The sequence below is a fragment of the Thermobia domestica genome, chromosome 12, assembly GCF_964235325.1.
Source record: "Thermobia domestica chromosome 12, izTheDome1.hap1.1, whole genome shotgun sequence".
Taxonomy (NCBI): Eukaryota; Metazoa; Arthropoda; class Insecta; order Zygentoma; family Lepismatidae; genus Thermobia; species Thermobia domestica.
This window is the reverse complement of record NC_137465.1, coordinates 71,443,380-71,464,340: the sequence shown is the minus strand read 5'-3', so window position 1 is coordinate 71,464,340 and position 20,961 is coordinate 71,443,380. Positions and strand designations below refer to the sequence as shown.

Below are 20,961 nucleotides of genomic sequence, written 5' to 3'. Positions count from 1 at the left end.
GTCACACGTATTATCAAAGCACCTTTTTGATGTCCATTTTTAACTTCATTTTATCTAAATGCACGCACATGAGATCATGTGGATAAAATTTTAAACGACACATATTCAGTCTATAGACGTATTTGTCTATACATTCTTCCATTTCCTAGATCAAAAGAACTAAGTTTTGTCACTCATATCACGGTGACAACGTCACTTATCGGGTCATTTCAGTTATTAACTCGTTCATTGACCAGCTTTAAATCGCTATTGCCTTATATCACAAGGCGCACATATTTGTAGTTATATTTGTACAATGTATAACAAAATGAGAATTTTCTAACTCCAAAGGGATTTCTTTTTCGTATCAAGAGCTTGCTCACTGAGGTGGAAACACTGTTCAATTTTGAGGATTAGTATATAATGGATAAAATTGAAGCGTAGTAATACAAAAGGATTTCAGGTTTGTAAATTTGAGGATAGACTTGCTGATAAATTAGGATTAAGATTACGACCTGCCTTAATTCCATGCTACATGCAGTTAGGATAACAACAGAAGATGTTAATCGTTACATATATTACTTAATAATATCACAAAACTTGAAGAAAATTATCTAACATGCGGCGGTATTTTAATATTTACATTTTATATTCGTCGGATATTTCGTAACAAGATCCTTTACACATATTTATCTACTCAATTAAACATTATACATTTCACTTTAATATGTTTATATTCAATTCGCATTTATATCTCAACATACATATACTCAATAATTATTTAATCTTTCAAATTAATTATCCCAACAAATAAATTTTTCAAGGTTGCAAGACTTCACATAAGAAAATCCCATTATATCACAAATCTAACTAATTGACCGCACATAATAATAAAATTCATATTCTCAAGCATTCTGTTTAAAATAGTGGACATTTAATGTGCAAGGCAGGCACGTAAACACAGAATATATATAAATATATGACTCTAAAATGTTAATACTACTTTTGGGCCCAAACAACTACAACATTCACATTTATGGTAACCAATGGAAACGAAAGAAGAAACGACCGATAGTCCAACGGAGAATTCCAAACGGATAATGATAAAAGGAACGAAAGCAAAATTTAATCGTATACTGATCCAGCGCTCGCTACCGCAGTGGGTCGAAATGTGATGGAAAACGCTCCCTTAATATTCCACATCAACAAATATCTCCACGAGTCGTGTCTCGCGACGTCTCACTTGGTAATTCAGGTTCAAATGATATATATTAAACAGTTGATATGTGTCAAGTTCAGAACTTGGGGGCAGGCTGGAAAATTTAAAAAATACTTAGAGAAGAGAAAATAGAAGTTTAGCTAGAGAAGAAACAGCGGCGCGCCAAAAGAATAAGCTAGGACACTAAAACTACAAAGATAAGTGGACGATTTAGACATACAACAATCCACAGCCAAATATACTCTCATATGCCGAAAACAGGCGGCCTACTAAATGCGTGACCCAACGGGGTCTCTGAGTTCTTAAGTACGAATCCGTGCCTTCTAAGCAACCACCTCACAAGGAATAAGTCCTGTGGAATGATTGACTATTAACCGTTTCCGGTACCAGTTCACTCAGATTACGGCCGGTCCAGCCGGAAAGTTGGTATAGTCTCTTAATTTAGAATTTCTAATTAAAAAAATATCCGAACCCTCAGAAACTGAAAAGAGTTACGAGTAAAATATGGAAAACTAGAAAAACGTCAATAAAATAGAAGAAATCCTAACAGGGTGTACCAAATTAAAAAAAATAAATAAAATAAATTTTGTACTACTAAGTTGTTTGCCAAATTCTTACTAGTCGCTCCCAATCCGCAAGATTCGTTACATATTGAGGCGTCAACTAATTTCAAAACACTGTATCTACTGGAAGTAGAAGAAATGAAAATTCATGAACATTAGGTATTTTGGACGCCCTGGTACGGTATAACGAGATTCTACTGTAATAAATTTTCCATGTTATTCGATCCTATCCACTTCGTCACCTCTGCGAACAGTAGTGAACTTGGCTTAATCAGGTGCCGTGGAAAAAAAGTTTTCAAAGCTGCAGAGTAGTATCGCAAATGTAAGCTGAACACATATATTTAAACAGTACCAATTCTGCAAACAGCTATTATGTTCTGTGATTAATTGGAAACTATCCGGAATGATTTGCTACATGACTACTATTGAATGTTGAGCCACGAAATGAAAATACAATCCATCATTTCACACGACACACTATCTTCACAAAATTCTAACGTAATGATTAATGTACTAAGCATTTATTACGAGAGTCACTACGAAAGTTTTGAGATGTGAAATAACTTACATACTTAAAATCAATTTAACACTTACATTTTCTCAAAGTATTCAGCATTACAATGTACACACTTTGCATCCTCGAAAACCACTTTTGGAAGCAGTGTTGCCAGTCTTCTTCAAGTGTTGAAAGTTCATTCTCGTAAGCTACTACAGCTTCTTCAGGACTGCAAAATCTTGATCCTGAGGAACAAAAAATCGCACGAGGCCAGGTCAGGGCTATACGGCGGATGAGTCATAAGTTTGACCTCCGTAGAGTCTAAAATTGTGATGTTGGCCGTGTTAGTACGTAGTTAGTAACAGTGTCCTTGATTGTTTGTATTTCTCTTTTATTATGTAATCTACAATTTTATCTGTTGTACGTTTATTCTTTTCACCACACGTTCGTTGCTTGATAAAGGTTAGGTAACAACCTAAAGTATCAGGATCAATTTTATACAGGGACATAAAGTGTTTATTGCTTATAAAAAAAAGCTCTTTTTTTAAAATTATTATTATTATAGACATATATCTGCGTAGTATCATTAAAGTTGAGTTCGATGGCTGGTTTGCATTAAAAGTGAAGAAAGTAAATATATCAACGTCGTTCCAAGAAGGTTGGCGGTCGGTGAGTCTTTGTTCAAAATATCATTTGTGCTTCGAACAACTGTGAAGTAATACACTCGACGCTACTCATTTTTGCTTCTCCAAATTATTACAGACAGTTTTAAAAAATTACATTGAACGTCGAATTTTCGCTGAAAGCTCTCAGCATTATCAAGACTTACGTACGAAATGGTGTTTGGTCGGTATAAGGAGTGTGGAAATTAAATGCTTATACTCATAAGCAGGGTTGGCAAAAACCATGTTTTTTATTGAAAAAACCAAAAAAAAAAAAGTTTTTTGGTTTAAACCCGGTTTTTCGGTTTAAACCAGGTTTTTTGGTTTAAATAATTTGCTCTATGTATTTATATCACATATGGACAAAAATAAGTTTGTTTCACCTTGGTGTTATTATGCAACAACCGGGTTATGTTGGAAGGGGTCACATAACTCTTAAAGCGGAATCCAACCGCTTCTCGGCTTACATCCGAAGGAAATTGTCCTTCATTTGGACTCGAAACCGGGACTAATTGGTCACAACTGCGATACGTCTGCCGACTCATTCACGAAGGACTCCTGATAAAAATACGTTGTACTGATCTTTACTACTTGTTAATATAATTGTCAAGAGTCATTTCAGAAGGACAAAAAGATAAATAGTTGAACAGGTGAAACCATTATACAGATTTACATATGGACAATTTCAAAATACTGCAGAGTACAGAAGAACTAATTTAGTCCAAGTTAGTTCACTACGACTTTTATTAGTCCAAGTTAAAGAAATACAACTTAATTGGTATATCAGTACGAAAAGTGAATAAAGATACGAATAATTTAAGTCCACTTTGATCCATTTATACATAAATAGATATCAAAGATACTTCTGATTTCAATAAATGCGTCCCGTGCGGTTTGTATGACCCCCCCCCCCCCCCCAAAGTTCAGCATTTCGATGTATTTTATCAATAGTAAACATTATTAGAACGAAACAATATTTAGAATTTTTCTTTGATTGCAACTGCATAATAATAATAATAAACTATACAAAAATCACATAAGAAACATTCATAAACTTATACAAAAAAACAAAAGTTGCTTTTGTAGTATAATCCCTTTGAGTAGTGAATGGGGAATTCAGGTCTGAATATAATACGAATAATATATGGGAGTTAAAAGTTGATAACCCACAAAGTGTGTCCATCAAGATTTTACGAGAACATATTTCGCTTTTTGGTTTAAACCAGTTGATTTTTTTTTTAAAAAAAGCCAGCATGGTTTAAACCACCTTGGTTTAAACCAGCCAACCCTGCTCATAAGTATAAACATCTCGTTGCTGTACAGAATACACATCTTACTTCTTTCTTCTTCAGTAAATGGTAGCGACGTGGTGTCAGTGACGTTATTCCAGCATCTGTCCAGAATGCCTTTAACCAAATTTAATTTTGATCTCCTTGTTCGAATAAATAAATAAATAAATAAATAAATAAATAAACAAAAAACATGTAGCCAGTCTTTCAACGGTTTATGATGATTGTTTTGATCCATTTTACGTCATCGATGTTATGCTTTAGGACTTTCAGGTGTTTTTAAAGGCCTGATGTGGGGGCATCGTTACATTTGGTACCCTGAAGATGTTATTTCAGCATAGTATATGTGCTCGTCTTTGCCATACCTATATAAGTACCTTGGCATATACATAAGACTTCATAGACATGTGCAGAACTGAAGTCGATTGATGAGAAGAAACTGTGTTAACAATTTGTTTGCGTCCGTTGATGTGGAGGATATACATCTGTTCCCTTACGTTCGACATGGACTGTATTCGGATTTTGTTAGCAAAGTAGAAAATCCACCAGATTGAAGTAGTTGAAGTACTTAACTTCTTCGAACACTGTCTAAAAAATAATTTTCCGTAAAAAAAAAATAATTAACAAAATTTAAAAAAATAAAATAAAATTTACGAACATTGACGCATTTGCTGTGAGAGACCCGTATCTCCTTTCTCGGCAAACTTTATTCTGAATCATTTTATAGCCGAAATTTTAAAATCTCCAGAATTGCAATATTCAAAACACTACCGTTTTCTGGATCACAGTAATTTTTGTATAAGAAAAATGCTCAGTTAGAATTTGTGTATAATAGTCTAAACTTCATACAATACAAAATAGAAACTGAATCCAGTTACCTAAGAACAGAAGTCAATGAAGAGCTTTTGTGAATACGCAATTGAACCTCCGAGTTTCATAAGCTATAGAATGAATGAGTGAGTTAGTCTAAACTTTATACAATCCAATATCAAAGTAACAAAGAAAACTGAAATTAAGAAGAGTATAAATTTTCTGGATTTGACCATATGTAGAAAAGGAAAGAAATTCCACATCAGAGCTTACTGGAAGGATACAGCAAGCACCCAATACATCCGTAGGGATACTCAAGTAAAACAAAAACTATCATTTGAAACAATATCTTTTCCTTCTGCTCTTTGCATTTTAAACATGCAATTCTGTTGTGGTGAAAAATAATTTTATATGTAGTGGTATAAGATCTCCATGTGTTAGTATATGTCTAGTGAGGTAAAATCTCTATGTATTAATAAACACATAGTGATGTAAATTCTCTACATATTGATATAATTTTCCGCCTAGGTTTAAAAGACATAATTTCTATAAATATATATATATATATATATATATATATTTGTTACAGCAAGAAGATGGAAGGCAACCAATATTAATGTTCATGGAGAAACCATCGAAGAAGCTGTACCCTGACTACTATCAAGTAATTGCCGAACCTATCGATATGCTAACAATAGAATCCAACATTAAGAATGAGAAATACTCAACCATAGAAGAACTCGTTGAAGATTTTAAGGTAACATTTCATAATTGTCATGATATGGCTACTCATTCTTTCGTACAACATTCAAAATATCAGACATTAATCAAGAACCACTCTGTTTAATTCTCTGTAGTATTTCTTTCTCTTTCGCTCACTGTCTTTTAGTATGTGTTTCTGTCTCTTTAAATCCTAACGACGAATCTTTCTAGGCTTAAAATTAAAACTTCCGTATTGATGCCTGCTGATAGATTCTATCTGAGACAGCCAAGCATGTAGCTTGATCAAGTGGCTGTTTGTATACTGTTAAATTGTTAATGGAAGAAAAGAGTAGAAGCTACAGAATATGCATGTGCGTCAGAAAAGGAGAGAACTGTGGATATTCAGACAACCAAAAAATGTCCTTTGTGATTCAGGTTAGGGGACAGGAACGTTCGAGGATAAATCTCGGGTCAAGAGACTCGTTGCCATGAAGAACAGGGCATCTTAGAACGAACTGTAACGACCGATCCACGCGCAAGTCAATTGGCAACACAGATGGAATGATTCCAAAGCACCATGTATCCTCGACTGAAGTTTCGCTGGAGATTACTCGACTAGTGTCTTGCAAGCCGAAAGACAACTGTCTCTGTGTCAGTACTTGCTACAAAATCTTCGTGGTGTTGGTTTTATAATTGGATCGTCACAAATGATAAAAATGTATGTTTCTGCCATATTCCGCCATAGCCCTTTGGTTAAATCAGGCCAAGGAGTTCTGTACAAATGGGAAAGTTTGGAATTAAGTTCACGTTGTGCATATGACGTAATATCGGTGGTGCAGGGTTCTGGGGACTCGTTCCAGACGGCCGAATTGTGGATAGGAACCTTTTTACGATGGACAATTAAAACGGTTTCATGGCTTTCTGTGGCAAATAGTCGACTTTGATCAACAGGAAAAGGGTTCTGCTTCAAGTCGATAACGTCCCGTGCAGCTTGTTGGTATCGCTAAGCCTTTCATGAATGATACCGGTGAATTTCGCAAACTACAGTATAGGAATTGGACTGCTGAGCAATGAAAACATGTCAGATGATGACATAAATTCATCTGTTTTCCCCATCAGAGGATGCGAGTGTATGCTTGGCGAGCACCGTCTGAAGTATGCAATGTTGACTTCTGCTTTTAACTGTCAAGCATGGGAACAGTTGTTATGCTGTAGGGAATCGCATCTTTGTATTTTACAGATCCCGTGATACCTTGCATGAACAAGCCATGTAAGTAGGGTTGCCAGATTTCTTAGGGATTTAAAAAAATAGCGACATATAACATGGAAAATTTATGTATAACACACGTACGTATATGGTTTCACATAGTAAAATAGAATAGTTGTAAGTGGAAACGGGAATTTTATATTATTATCAAGACAGGATATATCAGGATCGGTCCAAACTGCGATATGATCAAGACGGCATTGACAGACGAAGGCTAAGATGCTAAAACTAAACTATTCTTAATATAAGGGAGGCACGGTGGCTCAGAGGTAGAGTGCTCACCTCTGGTGTGTGGTGTCCCTGGTTCGATCCCTGACCAATTAAGTTTATGGTGGACAACATTGTGTTCGTGTTTGTTTCGGGATACTCCCGTTTCCTCCTAGATTCTCATTCCGCCGATTCTTTTATCATCATTCACTTTGCTTAATTATCCGTCTCCCTTAACCTAAAGGGCATAATGGCGCAGGGTTTGCCCAAGTGGGCCCAGCCCGAAAAAACCCGGTGGTTTTTTTCGGGTTGGACCCACCTGAAAAAACCCACTTTAAAACCCACCTGGGTTTTTGATCTATTTGTTAGTATATTATTGGTACAACTAAGGTGATAACATTGTAGGTGATTTTTATAAGATTTTAGACTTTCCTTGGCCGAATTAGAGGCTTTCACGTTAAGGTATACAACAACATTCAACATAAGACCTTTATAAAGTTCTGAATGCACTAAATGAATTTTTAAAAAATTACCTTAGCTTGAGATAGTTATAGAACAAATTAATGTATGGATTATGCTTATAGCCTATTTGAAGTAAAATAAGCAATTTTGTACTTTAGAAAATATTTTCCGTGAATACTATGCTCGTCGACTTGGCGACACCGAGGGACATTATCACTCATACGTTTGACGTGTTTAAAGTCATAGGTGCCGGTACTAATAGTACATATGCAAATACATTAGTAAAAGTATTAGTATTATTTCTTACCTTTGATGCAAAACAGAAGATTCTTCAACTAAAATTTGGTTTTCCAACAATAACAGTTTAGTTCAGTCATTTGTTGCTACTCTTCAAATAAGCATTCTGTAGAAGCAACACCAGCAATAGCGTAAAAGTTCTTGTCAAATTTAAGAAGCTTAATTGCTCGGGGTTCCGAAGACTATGTAACGCTTACTATTTCAAGTGCAGAGTTCAAATTTCTGTACTAGTGGAAGTTTTGATGTACACGCCGTGAAAGAAGTGCTCCGGAAATTCCCGAATTAAACGCAGAAGAATCGGAAATGAATACTTCAACATAAAACTATTTATTTACGCTTAAGCTTGCCATACGTCCCGTTTTTGAGCCCGAGTTTCCCGAATCCCCGTAAATTTAGTTGGGACAGGGAAATGTCCCGTATTTTAACTTCGCTCCATTTCTGCTCTCAGTATCAGCTTATTCGAAAAGTGAAAAACTAAAAATTCTGACATTGGCTGGGAATCATGTAATTAGTATATTAACAGTACGCTGTTGCAGGTAACAGTTTCGAGGAAGTTACTACACCACCCTGTTCGACTTGATAACGAGCGAAATTGCACTTGATGGAAACTCGGATACTCTCCGGAACATTAAAAAAGATGGCTTTCAGTGTTTCTATATTTACAAACACAGTGAAGATGACTGACCTTTTCTCCAGCAACACATTAGATAAGTTAACAAGAATTATAATCTTTATCAGAGGCTAGGGGCACAGAATTGTGCTTTGGTCCAGGTCTTAGAAAAATGTAAATCTGGTCCTGACAATTACACACGACACAAGGAGAAAAATCACCTTGTCATCAGATTAAACTGACGAACGTAATTTTGGCAAATACAGCCATGTAAATAAATATTGCTAAACGCGCGAAAAATATTGAACGTAGATTGTATTACTGATTTAAATAATTTGCATATTGTTTACCTGTAAAGCATTATTATAGCACATCTTAAGTTTTTAAGCATCTTCAGTCTGTAAATTAATTGCAGGGTACGAACAAAGAAAAGCAGCTGCTGCTTAGTGAACTTTCGCCTATTATATTCTTGAAAAATAAAATTAACTATAATGAAATCTTTTAGTTTTAGTCTCACGGTTATGCCTGCTATGCTCAAGGTGACAGTGATGGTGAGAAATGAATGAAATGACGGAATGAAGAAAGTGGGAGGAAACGTGAGAATTCCGAGAAAACCCACGCACAAGGTGTTTGTCGACCACAAAGTTCACTTGGCGCGTACTGGGATCAAACTAAGAACCCCATGGACTAGAGGTGAACGCTCTATCACTGAGCCACCGCGGCCTATTATACTTCTGTTCATAATCAGACTGCAGGTCATTGTATTGTGTTGGAAAGTTGGGGGGGAGGGGATCTGAGGTGTCCCGTGTTCTCATGGAGAAAATATGGCAGGTTTATTTACGCTGGAAGATCTTACTTTCGTATAAGACATTTTAAAACATTTATTTATTTCATACAACATGAATTGTATCTTTGTTTTAAATTAATAGACCTCTTTTGGTATTCATATTTGGCGAACGTCTGTCAGGCTTCTGGATGACTTGATCTACATTTGTTCGTTTGTCTGCCGAGCTTCTTCATGGCTATGCGGTTAGTGTACGCGTCTTCGGCGTGAGACCCGGGTTTGCTTCCCGGAGGGAGCTCATGTGGTTCGGATTCCACGTTAATCAGTAGGTCCCGTCTCATATAGCCTCGCTGCTGAAAGGGACGTTAAACACAAAATCAATTCAACTCGTTTGTGTGCCTCTACCACACACACTACAGGGTACAACTTTCGGCCTTTTAAGTTAAAATTTTCAGATTACATGCATGAGACACTGTAAATTTCTTGTATATATTTTGGCGGCATACCAACGTAAAATATCAAAATGGCGGCCACTTTTTCAAACCAGCGAGTATCCACGCTGCGAAGCTCAATTTTCAGTCTTTTAAGTTGTAATTTTGACGGTGGAAGCACGAGATATGCTAAATTTGCTGTATAGATTTTTTCAGCGATCGAATGTAAAATTTCAACATGGCGGCCATTTTTTTCAAAACAGCAGTGAGTAGAAAATTGTTGCAAGTTGTGACAATGACAATCTTAAAATATAAATCACATTTTAACACTTTTACCCCAAAGACATTGAAATATTTCGAAAAAACCCGATTAAACCCGAAAAAACCCAATTAAACCCGAAAATACCCGAAAGAACCCATATGGGCCCAGGTGGGTTGGGCTTTTTCAAAAAAGCCCGGGTTTTTTCAAACCCTGTAATGGCGGGACGTTAAACTCAGAGATCATTTTCATTTTCTTAAATATAAGGTTGGGGCACCCGTTAGATAGGACATAACGCAACCTGTTACATTTTCTGCGTGAAAGCTAAGTTACATCGATGGGTTGTGTTGGTGACAATGTATTAGAAATCAGTTTCTCTATTTATTTGTTTATTTATTTTTTGCAATAACTTATAAAAACATTAAAAATGTCCCAGACGATAATTTCTGTCATTTATTTAATAAAAACCGGAATAAATAGCTTGTACGAGAAATATAACTTAAAGCATGCCAGAAAGACGTAAAGCTTACGGAGAAAACGTAAGATCTGGAAATCTTACCTACAAGGTCTGTGAGTTCATTTTGGGATACCACGACCATACTAGACTCACTTTCTATAAGTGAGGGAATCTATCAAAATAATGTGTTCCAAGCACGGTTTGAAGAGCATCAACACAAACTAGCATACATCCCCTGGTTCCACAACCACCGAATGTGAACAAATTAAGCAATTGTCCGTTTGGAAGACAGAATGCGGTCCCGTTTATTTCTTTTATCATATGTCAAGGAACTTCAGGTTTTGCATAGTAACCCACTAAACACAATCCAGGATTTTTGTTTCCGTTTCAGGCGCTGGTTTGAATGCCGAAGATAGTTCTACATTAGACGTATATAGTGCTGCTTGTAACATTACACCAGGGAAGACACGTATTGATGAAGTGAAGTTGATACCCAGATTCGTTACGTGACTATACAGAAATGATTACAGTTTCAGACTTGTACAACATGTTTAACTGTGATTAATCAATGTAGAATAAAACCTCTATGTTGCTTCAACTGCAACAGCTGCTTCTACGTTGTAACGTCATATCAAACAGTCGCTGGATGTATTCGTGAGGAAATTAGTCGCCAGCTAAGCTACTTGTTGCCAGTCCATATACTTCAACACTACTAGAGAAGCGTGACGGACAAGGCCAACCAATCATCCCCCGCACATATTTGGTAGATTGCATGTCAAGTGCCTGTGCATTCCAGGGAAGCAAAGTCATGCGTCATTCCGTGAATAAGGCTAGTACATTTTAAAATACGTGTGGCTGATCATTGTAGACCTGAGCTCGTTTCTCTGTGGGAGCTTATTTGGTTTGGATTCTATGTTAAACTGTAAATTCACTTTCCTTATACCTTCAGTGCTGAAAGGGGAATCCAGCTAATCAACTATTCTGTTGAAATATGGCGTCCGAAGTTTTCTAAAATGAACTTTCGACCTTCACCTCTAGAATACCCCTGATGTAGTGGTCACTAGTAATATTGCTATAATGCGCAACAGCGGAAATCTCGTGTACACATTGAATCCCCATACCATCACATCTGCATTCGGTCTAACTGGCAGAATACGTTTACCGCAAGAGTGTCTAACGCGCTTTAGGCATCACTAGGATAGGTTGAGGCAGGACTGATCAGAGAACAACCATCTGCTGTTCAGCACTCCAGTAACGGTGTTTACGCATCCATTATAGCCTGAGACGTTTGTGATTGTGGGTCAACAGAAATCGACAAGAAAGAGTGCCACTCGTGCAATGTTCAGTAGATACTGCAGACGCGTTACTTTGCCTTAGTATCGAACTAACATTGCAGACGCCGCTGTATACCATGCAAACACTCCACTGCTAGATCATGGCGTTTCTTCTTTCGATTTCTTCTATTTACTCATCACTGTTATGGCATGTTATGGCGGCATGCTCTGTACGAGAAGCCGTCTTCCCATAGGCCGTCTATGGAACCCCATTCGAACGCAGTCGTCTGTTCATATTGTAGCCTTTTACGCCAACAAGACAGAGTGACGCTCACACGTTTGCTATTCGTTGCTACGTAAATCGCATTGCGATAGTACTACAAGCACCGAACGAAGAGCTTCGGACATGGGCGTGCACCATCCTGCTAAACTTATATTTGTTCGTACTTCGTACCATGGTAGTTTGGAAGTATTCTGTCATTCCTGCTTGGCGTTACAATTTTCAGAAAGAGTAAAAGTGAAATCGTTCACTTTAACGTCCCACGAAATCTTTCTTCTAAGGGAGACTATGATTAAAATAAGTGAATGATGATGGAAGACTTGGTGGAATGAGAAAGTGGGAGGAAACAAGAGTACCCCGAGAAAACCCACGGACACAATGTTTTCCACCACAAATTTACTTGGCTGGGAATCGAACCAGGGACCCTACCCACCAGAGGTAAGCGCTTTACCATTGAGCTACCGTGCCCTCCTTCAGAAAGAGTAGTCTTCATATATGTACCTAGGAATATATTCATCACAAACGCACGCCTAATAATAAATTATACTTCAGTACGTATACTGTACTTGTTCCCCCGTAACAAGTGTGTGGTGGGAAATTTCGCCGAATTAGTTCTTTTTCTTATTTAATCATTATCATTTGAAATTTTTAAACATAAAGAATAATCGTATGTACTATAATGTGTGCTTGATGATTATTAATCTCGATTACTTTCTCTTCGATTTCAGCTTATGTTTAATAACTGCAGACAGTATAATGAAGAAGCGTCTGTCATTTACGAAGATGCAAACAAACTGGAGAAAGTTCTTATGGAGAAAGTGAGAGAGCTGGCACCACCAGGACAGGATTTCGTCAGGAAGGTTATTAGAGTGTAAGTTTTCAACTTTACTCTCAAATTTCCATTTGAAGAACTCTATAAGGGCTATATTCGCCATCATAGCTGGTTATTCACTGATTTCCTTTATTTAGAGAACAACAAAAAGGAAAGTACAAGGAAAAGTATTCACTTTTGTAATTTCAAGTTTCCCTCGATTGTAATGCGTTAATAAGGAAAATCTATCATGTTGTAAGCTTAGAAGAAAAATAATTTGCTTTCTTTAAAGTAAATAAAAGTGTTACAGTAGTTTCTGATTTTCTTGTTTCTTTTAATAGGGCAAAACCTAGGAAAAATATTAATGTTCTAGCGCAGAAGCTAAGGACTTTGTTCGACACGATTAGGGATTATAAGGATCCTAAAGGAAGGCAATTGTCCATGATATTTTTGAAATTACCCTCTAAAAATGTAAGTTATTAATTACTAAGTGGTTTTTAAATACTAAATTGCAAGAAATTTTAGATTATTATCATTTACCTTAATTTATGTTATGGTTAAATGCATGCATTATTACTAAACCATAAAATTAATTACCGGGTCACGTGCGTGCTTCGCAGTTGACCCTGTGATTTCTGATGGGAGGGTTGAATGCCAGAGCGCCAAAATAAAAATTTCTCAGTTAGGTTCACGAACCACCCCTAGAGGTCATTCTTCACTCGAGAAGGCATTAACCTATCGGGAAACATTTAGTGCTGAGAGGGCGGTGGCTTATTGTTACGGTGTTAAAACTTGTAGAAAAACTGGACTTTAGGTCCAATTTTGTCGAAAGTATAAACGTAACACAAATGGTATTCTGGCAGTCAACCCTTCAATTGTGCATTATTTATGTGGGCGAAATTATATTACAGTTACGTTAAATAGCAAATATTACTAGTGTGGTCATGGAGTTGCAGTTTGCTGCGTAGACTAGACATGATATATATATATATATATATATATATTCATTATGCAATAAGTTAATAATGATAATATGTTAATTTTGAGAACAAAATTTTTTTCCAGCGTGCAAAAATAAGAGCAACAAATACTTGGCATGTCTTTCTTATACGTCATAAATATGATAAATAATTCTAATCAAACAGTCATTGTCAACGCCTAGCCGCACTAGTTGACTGGTTCTTGTGAGATCACCGAGGTCAAACAGCACTTATCTGGTCAGTATTTAGATGGATGACCACTGGGAGAAACTAGATGTTGTTGACAGTGCGACATTCACCCGGTGTGATGAGAAAAATAAAGGAAATACGTAAAGAAAAGAAGTAGCTAATGTAAACAACTGCTAGTTCAGATTTTGAAACTTCAAATGTTCAGTACTGGAAAAGAGTTGCATCCAACTATATGCTAAAAACAATCTTATTAAATAATATTAATAAATTTCAGGGCGTAATTGAAAGTATGTGAGAGAAACGAGCTGAGAACATAATGCGGATAAAAAGTAGGATCATAAAGAAAGGAAGACTAGCAAAACTTCGTAACGAGAGAATAAGTCTTAGTAAATGACCATAACATTGCAACAATATCGTGTGAGAATTGCCTACAGATGTGCATTGCGGAGTCAAAATTAAGAAAGAGTATCGGAGGAGATATTTCTGAAGATAATTCAAACCTTGCACAACTATTAAATAATATTGAAATGTATTCTGTTACAAAGTCAAAGGTTTTTATTCTCTGTGATTTAATTTCTGCACATTAACATATGTCCTAATTATTTTTTTTTTTTTTTTTTTTTGTAGACTTCAACACAGAGTGTTAATTTATTTGAATATATTTAACGTAATAATAATAATATGATAATTGAGTGTGTTTGTTCTCTATGGTGGTGGATAATTCTTTGTATTATTTTGCCATGCCGCATCGTATTTCTCACCAAACAAAAGACATGTCATCATTAAAAATAATTTTTGTTACTGCACTGAGAAATTTATGGTCCTGAATGACGTAGTGTGGTATTTCTTCAGAATTGATATATTGTAAATAATACTGAAGACGTTAACATTTTGAAGATATCACACGAGTAAGCAAAACTTGATCTTGAAGTATGTAGCAGTTGCACTTCTGTATTAATGGAAATTATCTTTCTTTAAAAATTGTAGGAGTGAAATAATCCTGTAGTATTTTCTGTCTTAAGAGTGGAACATAATTTGTACTTTCTCTGGGTTTAATTCTTTTGGAGTATTCTCAGGTCTCGTGATTTCATGACGATCACAATTCTTCGACATCCTTGTATATAATTTAATCCTTCTATTTTTTTTTTTTTTTTTTTTTTTTTTTTTTTTTTTTTTTTTTTTTTTTTTTTTTTTACCACATATCTAAAGTAAAAAGCATTTTTTCTTCATGCAAAACTGTAATTATTAGCACATCACTTTCTGTCACTAAGCTAATTTGAACACTCCTGAAACTGCTACTACTATTAAATCTAATATTCCCGTACGTATTACTAACCAATAAACGAAAGTTTTAGCTGTCCTTTTTCTGCCGCAATGAAGATTGATTAATATATTATTGCAAGTCATAATAATTCAGTTGTACATTCGAACAATAATATTGTGTTAGCGAAAACAGTGATAATAATAATTTGTTCGTCTGATAGCGAGTAGAAAAACATTGATCTACAAAGGTAGAAAGACTGGTAATTGAACATATTAAATGCAGGTAGTTATCAAAAATATTGAAACAATTTAACAAAACTAAACTTATGTGATTAATACACCGTTACATAGCATGTAATACAGTTTGCATTCATCACAGGGTTGAAACAATGACGTGTGAGTCGTTTTCAGAGAAATAGCATTCTTCAGGTAGTGTTGTACTCACGTATCAGCGATGGTGGAGAAAATCTGCGTCGGGTTCACTGCTCTAAAATTGGTGGTAGATTAATAATGTAGAAGTCGGAGGGTTGAAAGCCCATGAGACCTGTTGAGGTTCATTCTGATGTTCCTCAAATCACACATGAACTGGTCTTGTATGTATGGGTACGTTGTCATTCTGGAAGATAGCGTCGTTGTTGATGAAAAACTTTCGACCATAGGATGTTCCTGGTCACCGAAGATGTACACATAATCACTGGTACTAGTTCCTCCTTTGAAAAAAATAACAGGACCAATAGAATATCATGAAATTTAAGCCCAAACTAGCATAGAGCCGCCTACATATTCAGGAAATAGGCAGTCCAGAGCGTAAGTGTTATTCAGTAGGGCTGCGGAATATACAAAATCCGCCTGTTGTTGGAAACAAGAAGAATGCTGACCATCGGACGATATTACTTACACTTAATCATCGGCGTGTAGTATTCTACATTCTTGGCACCATCTTTTTCGAGTTACTGCGTTGTCGTGGAGATCAGATATTTGGAAATCGCCACCGGCCACGGCTGTTCAGGTTATGCAACTCTCATCAAACTATGGGATCGTCGCTTTAGTTATGAGTAGACTTCGGATTTTTGCATATTTGCATGTTTTTTTCCTGATGTGATATAGATATGCTCTTTAAACAGAAATTCGTTTCTTTTGTTTTGGAGTAAAATAGCAGAGTTTTATAGTGCATATATGTGCATATTTTGGAGGTTAGTGCATGTTTATGTCGTTAATGCATATAAATGCATATTTAAAGAAACCACCAAATTCAAAATTTTTAAAGTCCAACAACTTTTCTCATAAATGGAATTTCAAGTTTCTAATATAGACTCAAGATCTTGAAATAATTCATTGATGTTGGTTTAGAATATCTTCCAATGTCATGTGAAAGCAGAATAAGAAAGGGGTGAGTGATTCATTCTTCCGGTAATGATGCATGACTGACACCTTTTTGGAAGAAGATATAAATAACGGTGTCAAATCACCTACAATAAAATTTCCACGTCACCCATCTCGTAAATTGTGTGGTCCTGTGACAATATAAGAATACCAAAAGAAAAATCCGGGTCCATTTAGTTGTAGTGCGACATCTTCAAATTTGAATTTTAACTACCTCAGAATTTTGTCCCATTGTCCACCCAAGAAAAAAATTGTACCATTTAAATAAACGAGAGAGAGCCATTTCAAAATTTCAGTCACTTCGATCACCTGTAGTGCGAGATCTTTAAATTTAAATTTTAATTAGCTCAGAATTGTGTGGAATTTTTGAAAATTTTTGTACCACAAAGAATAAATTCTGTACCATTGGAATAAACCAGGGGCGATCATTTAAAAATTTGGCCACTTAGATCATTTGTAGTGACACATTTTCAAATTTGAATTTCAAGTAAGTTGGTAGTACAAAAATCTACAAAAAACAGGGAAAGTTCAAAGCTAGTTAGAATTCAAATTTAAAGATGTCACACTGCTGGTGATCGAAGTGGCCAAAATTTTGAAATGACGCTCCATACTTGAATGGAACAAAATTTTTGATTGTACAAAAATGTACCGAAATTGGACAAAATTCTGAGCTAATTAAAATTCGAATTTCAAGATGTCGCTCAACAGGTAATCGAAGTGGCCAATTTTTGTAATGACCCTCCCTCGTTTATTTTAATGGTAGGCTACAAAACGTTTTGTTTGTGGTACACGAATGCGCAAAAGTCGAACAAAATTTTAAGCTTGTTAAAATTTGAATTTGAAGATGTAGCATTAGAGTTGATCGAAGTGGACAAATTTTGAAATGGCTCCCCTCGTTCATTAGAATGGAATAAAAATTTTTCTTGGGTCGACAAAATGGAGGTAAATTGGTCAAAATTCTGAGCTAGCTAAAATTCGAATTTGAAGGTGTCACACTAGGTGATCGAAGTGGCCGCAATTTTGAAATGGCCCTCTTTTGTTAATTTGAATAATACAATTTTTTTTCTTATGTGGACAAAAATTGGACAAAGATGTCGCACTACAACTAAATGGGCCAGAAAAATCTTCTAAAAGTTATCTTTTGAAACAATGGATTGAAGTTGAGAGACGTTAACAATTCAAGAAGAAAATATATTTTGCAAAGTGTATGCTAAACAAATAATATTTTCGAAGTAAATAAACTCGTTTTCAGAAGAGGGCATTTGTATTTTGTTCGACAGCAAAAGCTCAAATTTCAGCAGCACTCTAGTTCTTTGGCCTTCTTATATTTTCACAGCAGTTTCAAGTCTGGTAAGAAGTTCATACAATTATGGAACAACCTAGGTGTCTGTGTGTGTGTTTTCATATTCGACAGAGTTCATTAAAAAAAAAAAAAACGTTGAAAAATGATTTCGGGAAGAAATGAACAACCTTTTTTTTTAATTAGCTCTAAATTGATTAAAATATTTGCTTTACAAAACCTAAAACTTGTCACAGCAGTTACTTTCTGAGATAAGGAAATAAGTTCTTAAGTTTTTCTTTAAGGAGTTTGAGAGTATTTAAGTATAAGCTTGTGTTGCTTTGTTACGTACCTCGGTTTCTCGAAAGGTTAACTTTCCTACTAACAAGTAACTTCCGAAGTGTAACACCCCGCTTTTGATGAAATTTGGCAGGTAGTTACTACACATAAAATAATCGAATACGTGTTTTCTATTTTCTGCGGAGAAATGGTTTTAGGGCACAAAAGCCCCCACCAAAAATTTTGAAAGTTGACGCCCGAAAGGCAAGAAGTAGTCATCCGAAGTGAATGAAATTGTGCAGAGATATTGCAGACGTAAAATGAGGGAATACGGGTTTCGAATTTTCCTGGAAAAAGGCTGGTTGGGGCTCGGTCTCCTCCAAACCTTTGATCACGAAATATCAAAAGTGCTAATTACAGTATGTCAGTGTGTGTAAAGGACATGAAGAATTGCAACGAAACTTTGTTTGTGGACAAAACGCAAAAAATAAACGAATACGGTTTTTTTATTTTCTGCGAAAGAACGGTTTTAGGGAGCAAAAGCTCCCACTCAAAATTTTGAAAGTTGACGCCCGAAAGGCAAATAGAAGTGAACCAAAGTGAATGAAATCGTGCACAGATATTGTAGACATAAAATGAGGGAATACTAGTTTCGTATTTTCTTAGAAAAAACGGTTAAGTGGGACACGGACAACCTTCAAACCTTTGATCGCGAAATATCAAAACTGCTAGTAACAGTATGTCAGATGTGTCTAAAGGACATGAAGACTTGCAATGAAACTTGGTGTATGAACAATATGCAAAAAATAAACGAATAGGATTTTTTTATTTTCTGCAGAAAAATTGTTTTAGGCTGAAAAAGCCCCCACCCAAAATTTTGAAAGTTGACGTCCAAATGTCAAAAGCAAGTGAACCGAAGTCAACGAAATTGTACACGCATATCGTAGACATAAAATGAGGGTATACGTGTTTCATATTTTCCTGAAAAAAAAAAAAAAAAAAAAAAAAACTGTTGAGTGCACCGAGGCGTTGAGTGACGGAAGGAGTGCACCGAAGCGAATTAAATTGTATGTAGATATTGGACATGTAAAATGTGGCCTGTCGTGTTTTACAAGTGCCTCCATCCGATTTCTTCAAATTTGGCAGATCAACTACAAACACAAACAGTACCGGTATAGCGTATTTTATAGTATTTCAGGAGGCACCTTTTAACCCTTACAATGTTTTTCCGCATAAACAAAAACAGGTATTGATTTATTTCCAGTTGCTGTTGATGTGCCAAATTTGAAAGAAAACGAATAGGGAAACTTGAGAAACACGAAAGGCCTTATCTTACATAGGGTCTATATAATATCTACACATAATTTCATTTTCTTTAGTCCACTCCTTCCTGCGCTATTGTGATAATATTTACTTTTTTTTCGGATTTGGCCTAGGCCCCAACACTCTTTTTCCGCACAAATTAAAACACGTTTCATTTATTGTTTTACAAATTGTCCCTATATGAAGTTTCGTTGTAATTCTCTATATTCCTTAGGAACTTGTCACGTATGCTTATTTGCACTTTTGATATTTCGTAATCAACGGTTTAGAAGGCCCCTGCCTCACTCAACCGCTTTTTTCCAGGAAAATACGAAACCTGATTATCTAATTTTAAGTCTACAATGTCTGTGCACAATGTCATTCAATTCGGTGCACTTCTCCTTGCCTTTTGGGCCTCAAGTTTCAAAATTTTGAATGGGGACTTTTGCCCCCTAAAACCGTTTTCCGCAGAAAATAAAAAACATATTTGTTTATTTTTTGCGTATTGTCCGTACAAAATGTGTCGTTCCAATTCTTCATGTCCTTTAAGCGCTTCTGACGTACTGTTATTAGCACTTTTGATATTTCACGATCAAAGTTTTGGAGGAGCCTGTGTCCCAACTAAACGGTTTTCTTCTTTCTTTTTTTTTCAGGAAAATAAGAAACCCACATTTCCTCATTTTATGTATACAATATCTGAGCACGGTTTCATTCACTTTGGTTCACTTCCTCTGGCCTTTCGGCCCTCAAATTTCAAAATATTGGATAAGGGCTTTTGCCCTTAAAACCGTTTTTTCGAAGAATATAAAAGAACGTATTCGTTTATTTTTTATTTATTTATTTTTTTGCGTATTGTTCATACACAAAGTTTCGTTGCAATTCTTTATGTCCTTTACACACATCTGACATACTGTTACTAGCACTTTTGATATTTCGTGATCAGAGTTTTGGAGGGGTCTGTGCCCCACTCAATCGTTTTTTCCAGGAAAATACGTATTCCCTCATTTTATGTCTACAATATGTGTGTACAATTTCGTTGACTTCGGTTCACTTGTTTTTGGCTTTCGGACGTGAACTTTCAAAATATTGGGTGGGGGATTTTGCCCCCTAAAACCGTTCTTTCGCAGAAAATAAAAAAAACACGTATTCATTTATTTCATATGTAGTACTGTATCTACCTGACAAATTTGATCAAAATAGGAGTGTTACACTTCGGAGGTGTTACTTGTAAGTCTTCTGTTATGTTTTCGATAACTTTACCTTCTTCCCATTTATTCATGCTCTGTGTCTCGCTCAAATCACTTTATTCCATTTGAAGTATCAATATTATACACAGTAAATTATTGCTGTTTGAAACGGACAATGTTACGCTAGAATAAAATATTCTAGGATTTACATATAATTGGATGCAAAAAGTAATTTCAAGT

The 20,961-nt window shown here is 35.8% G+C and overlaps 1 protein-coding gene across 5 annotated transcripts in view; it reads left to right on the top strand.

Annotated features, from left to right (window-relative positions):
- polybromo (protein) overlaps positions 1–20,961 on the top strand; it is a 251,788-nt gene that overhangs the window by 110,747 nt on the left and 120,080 nt on the right. For all 5 annotated transcript variants that reach the window (XM_081733781.1, XM_081733778.1, XM_081733782.1 and 2 more), the window contains 3 exons: positions 5,608–5,775; positions 12,777–12,919; positions 13,201–13,330. In XM_081733781.1, the coding sequence (XP_081589907.1) occupies positions 5,608–5,775; positions 12,777–12,919; positions 13,201–13,330 (441 nt within the window). The remainder of the gene's footprint in view (positions 1–5,607; positions 5,776–12,776; positions 12,920–13,200; positions 13,331–20,961) is intronic.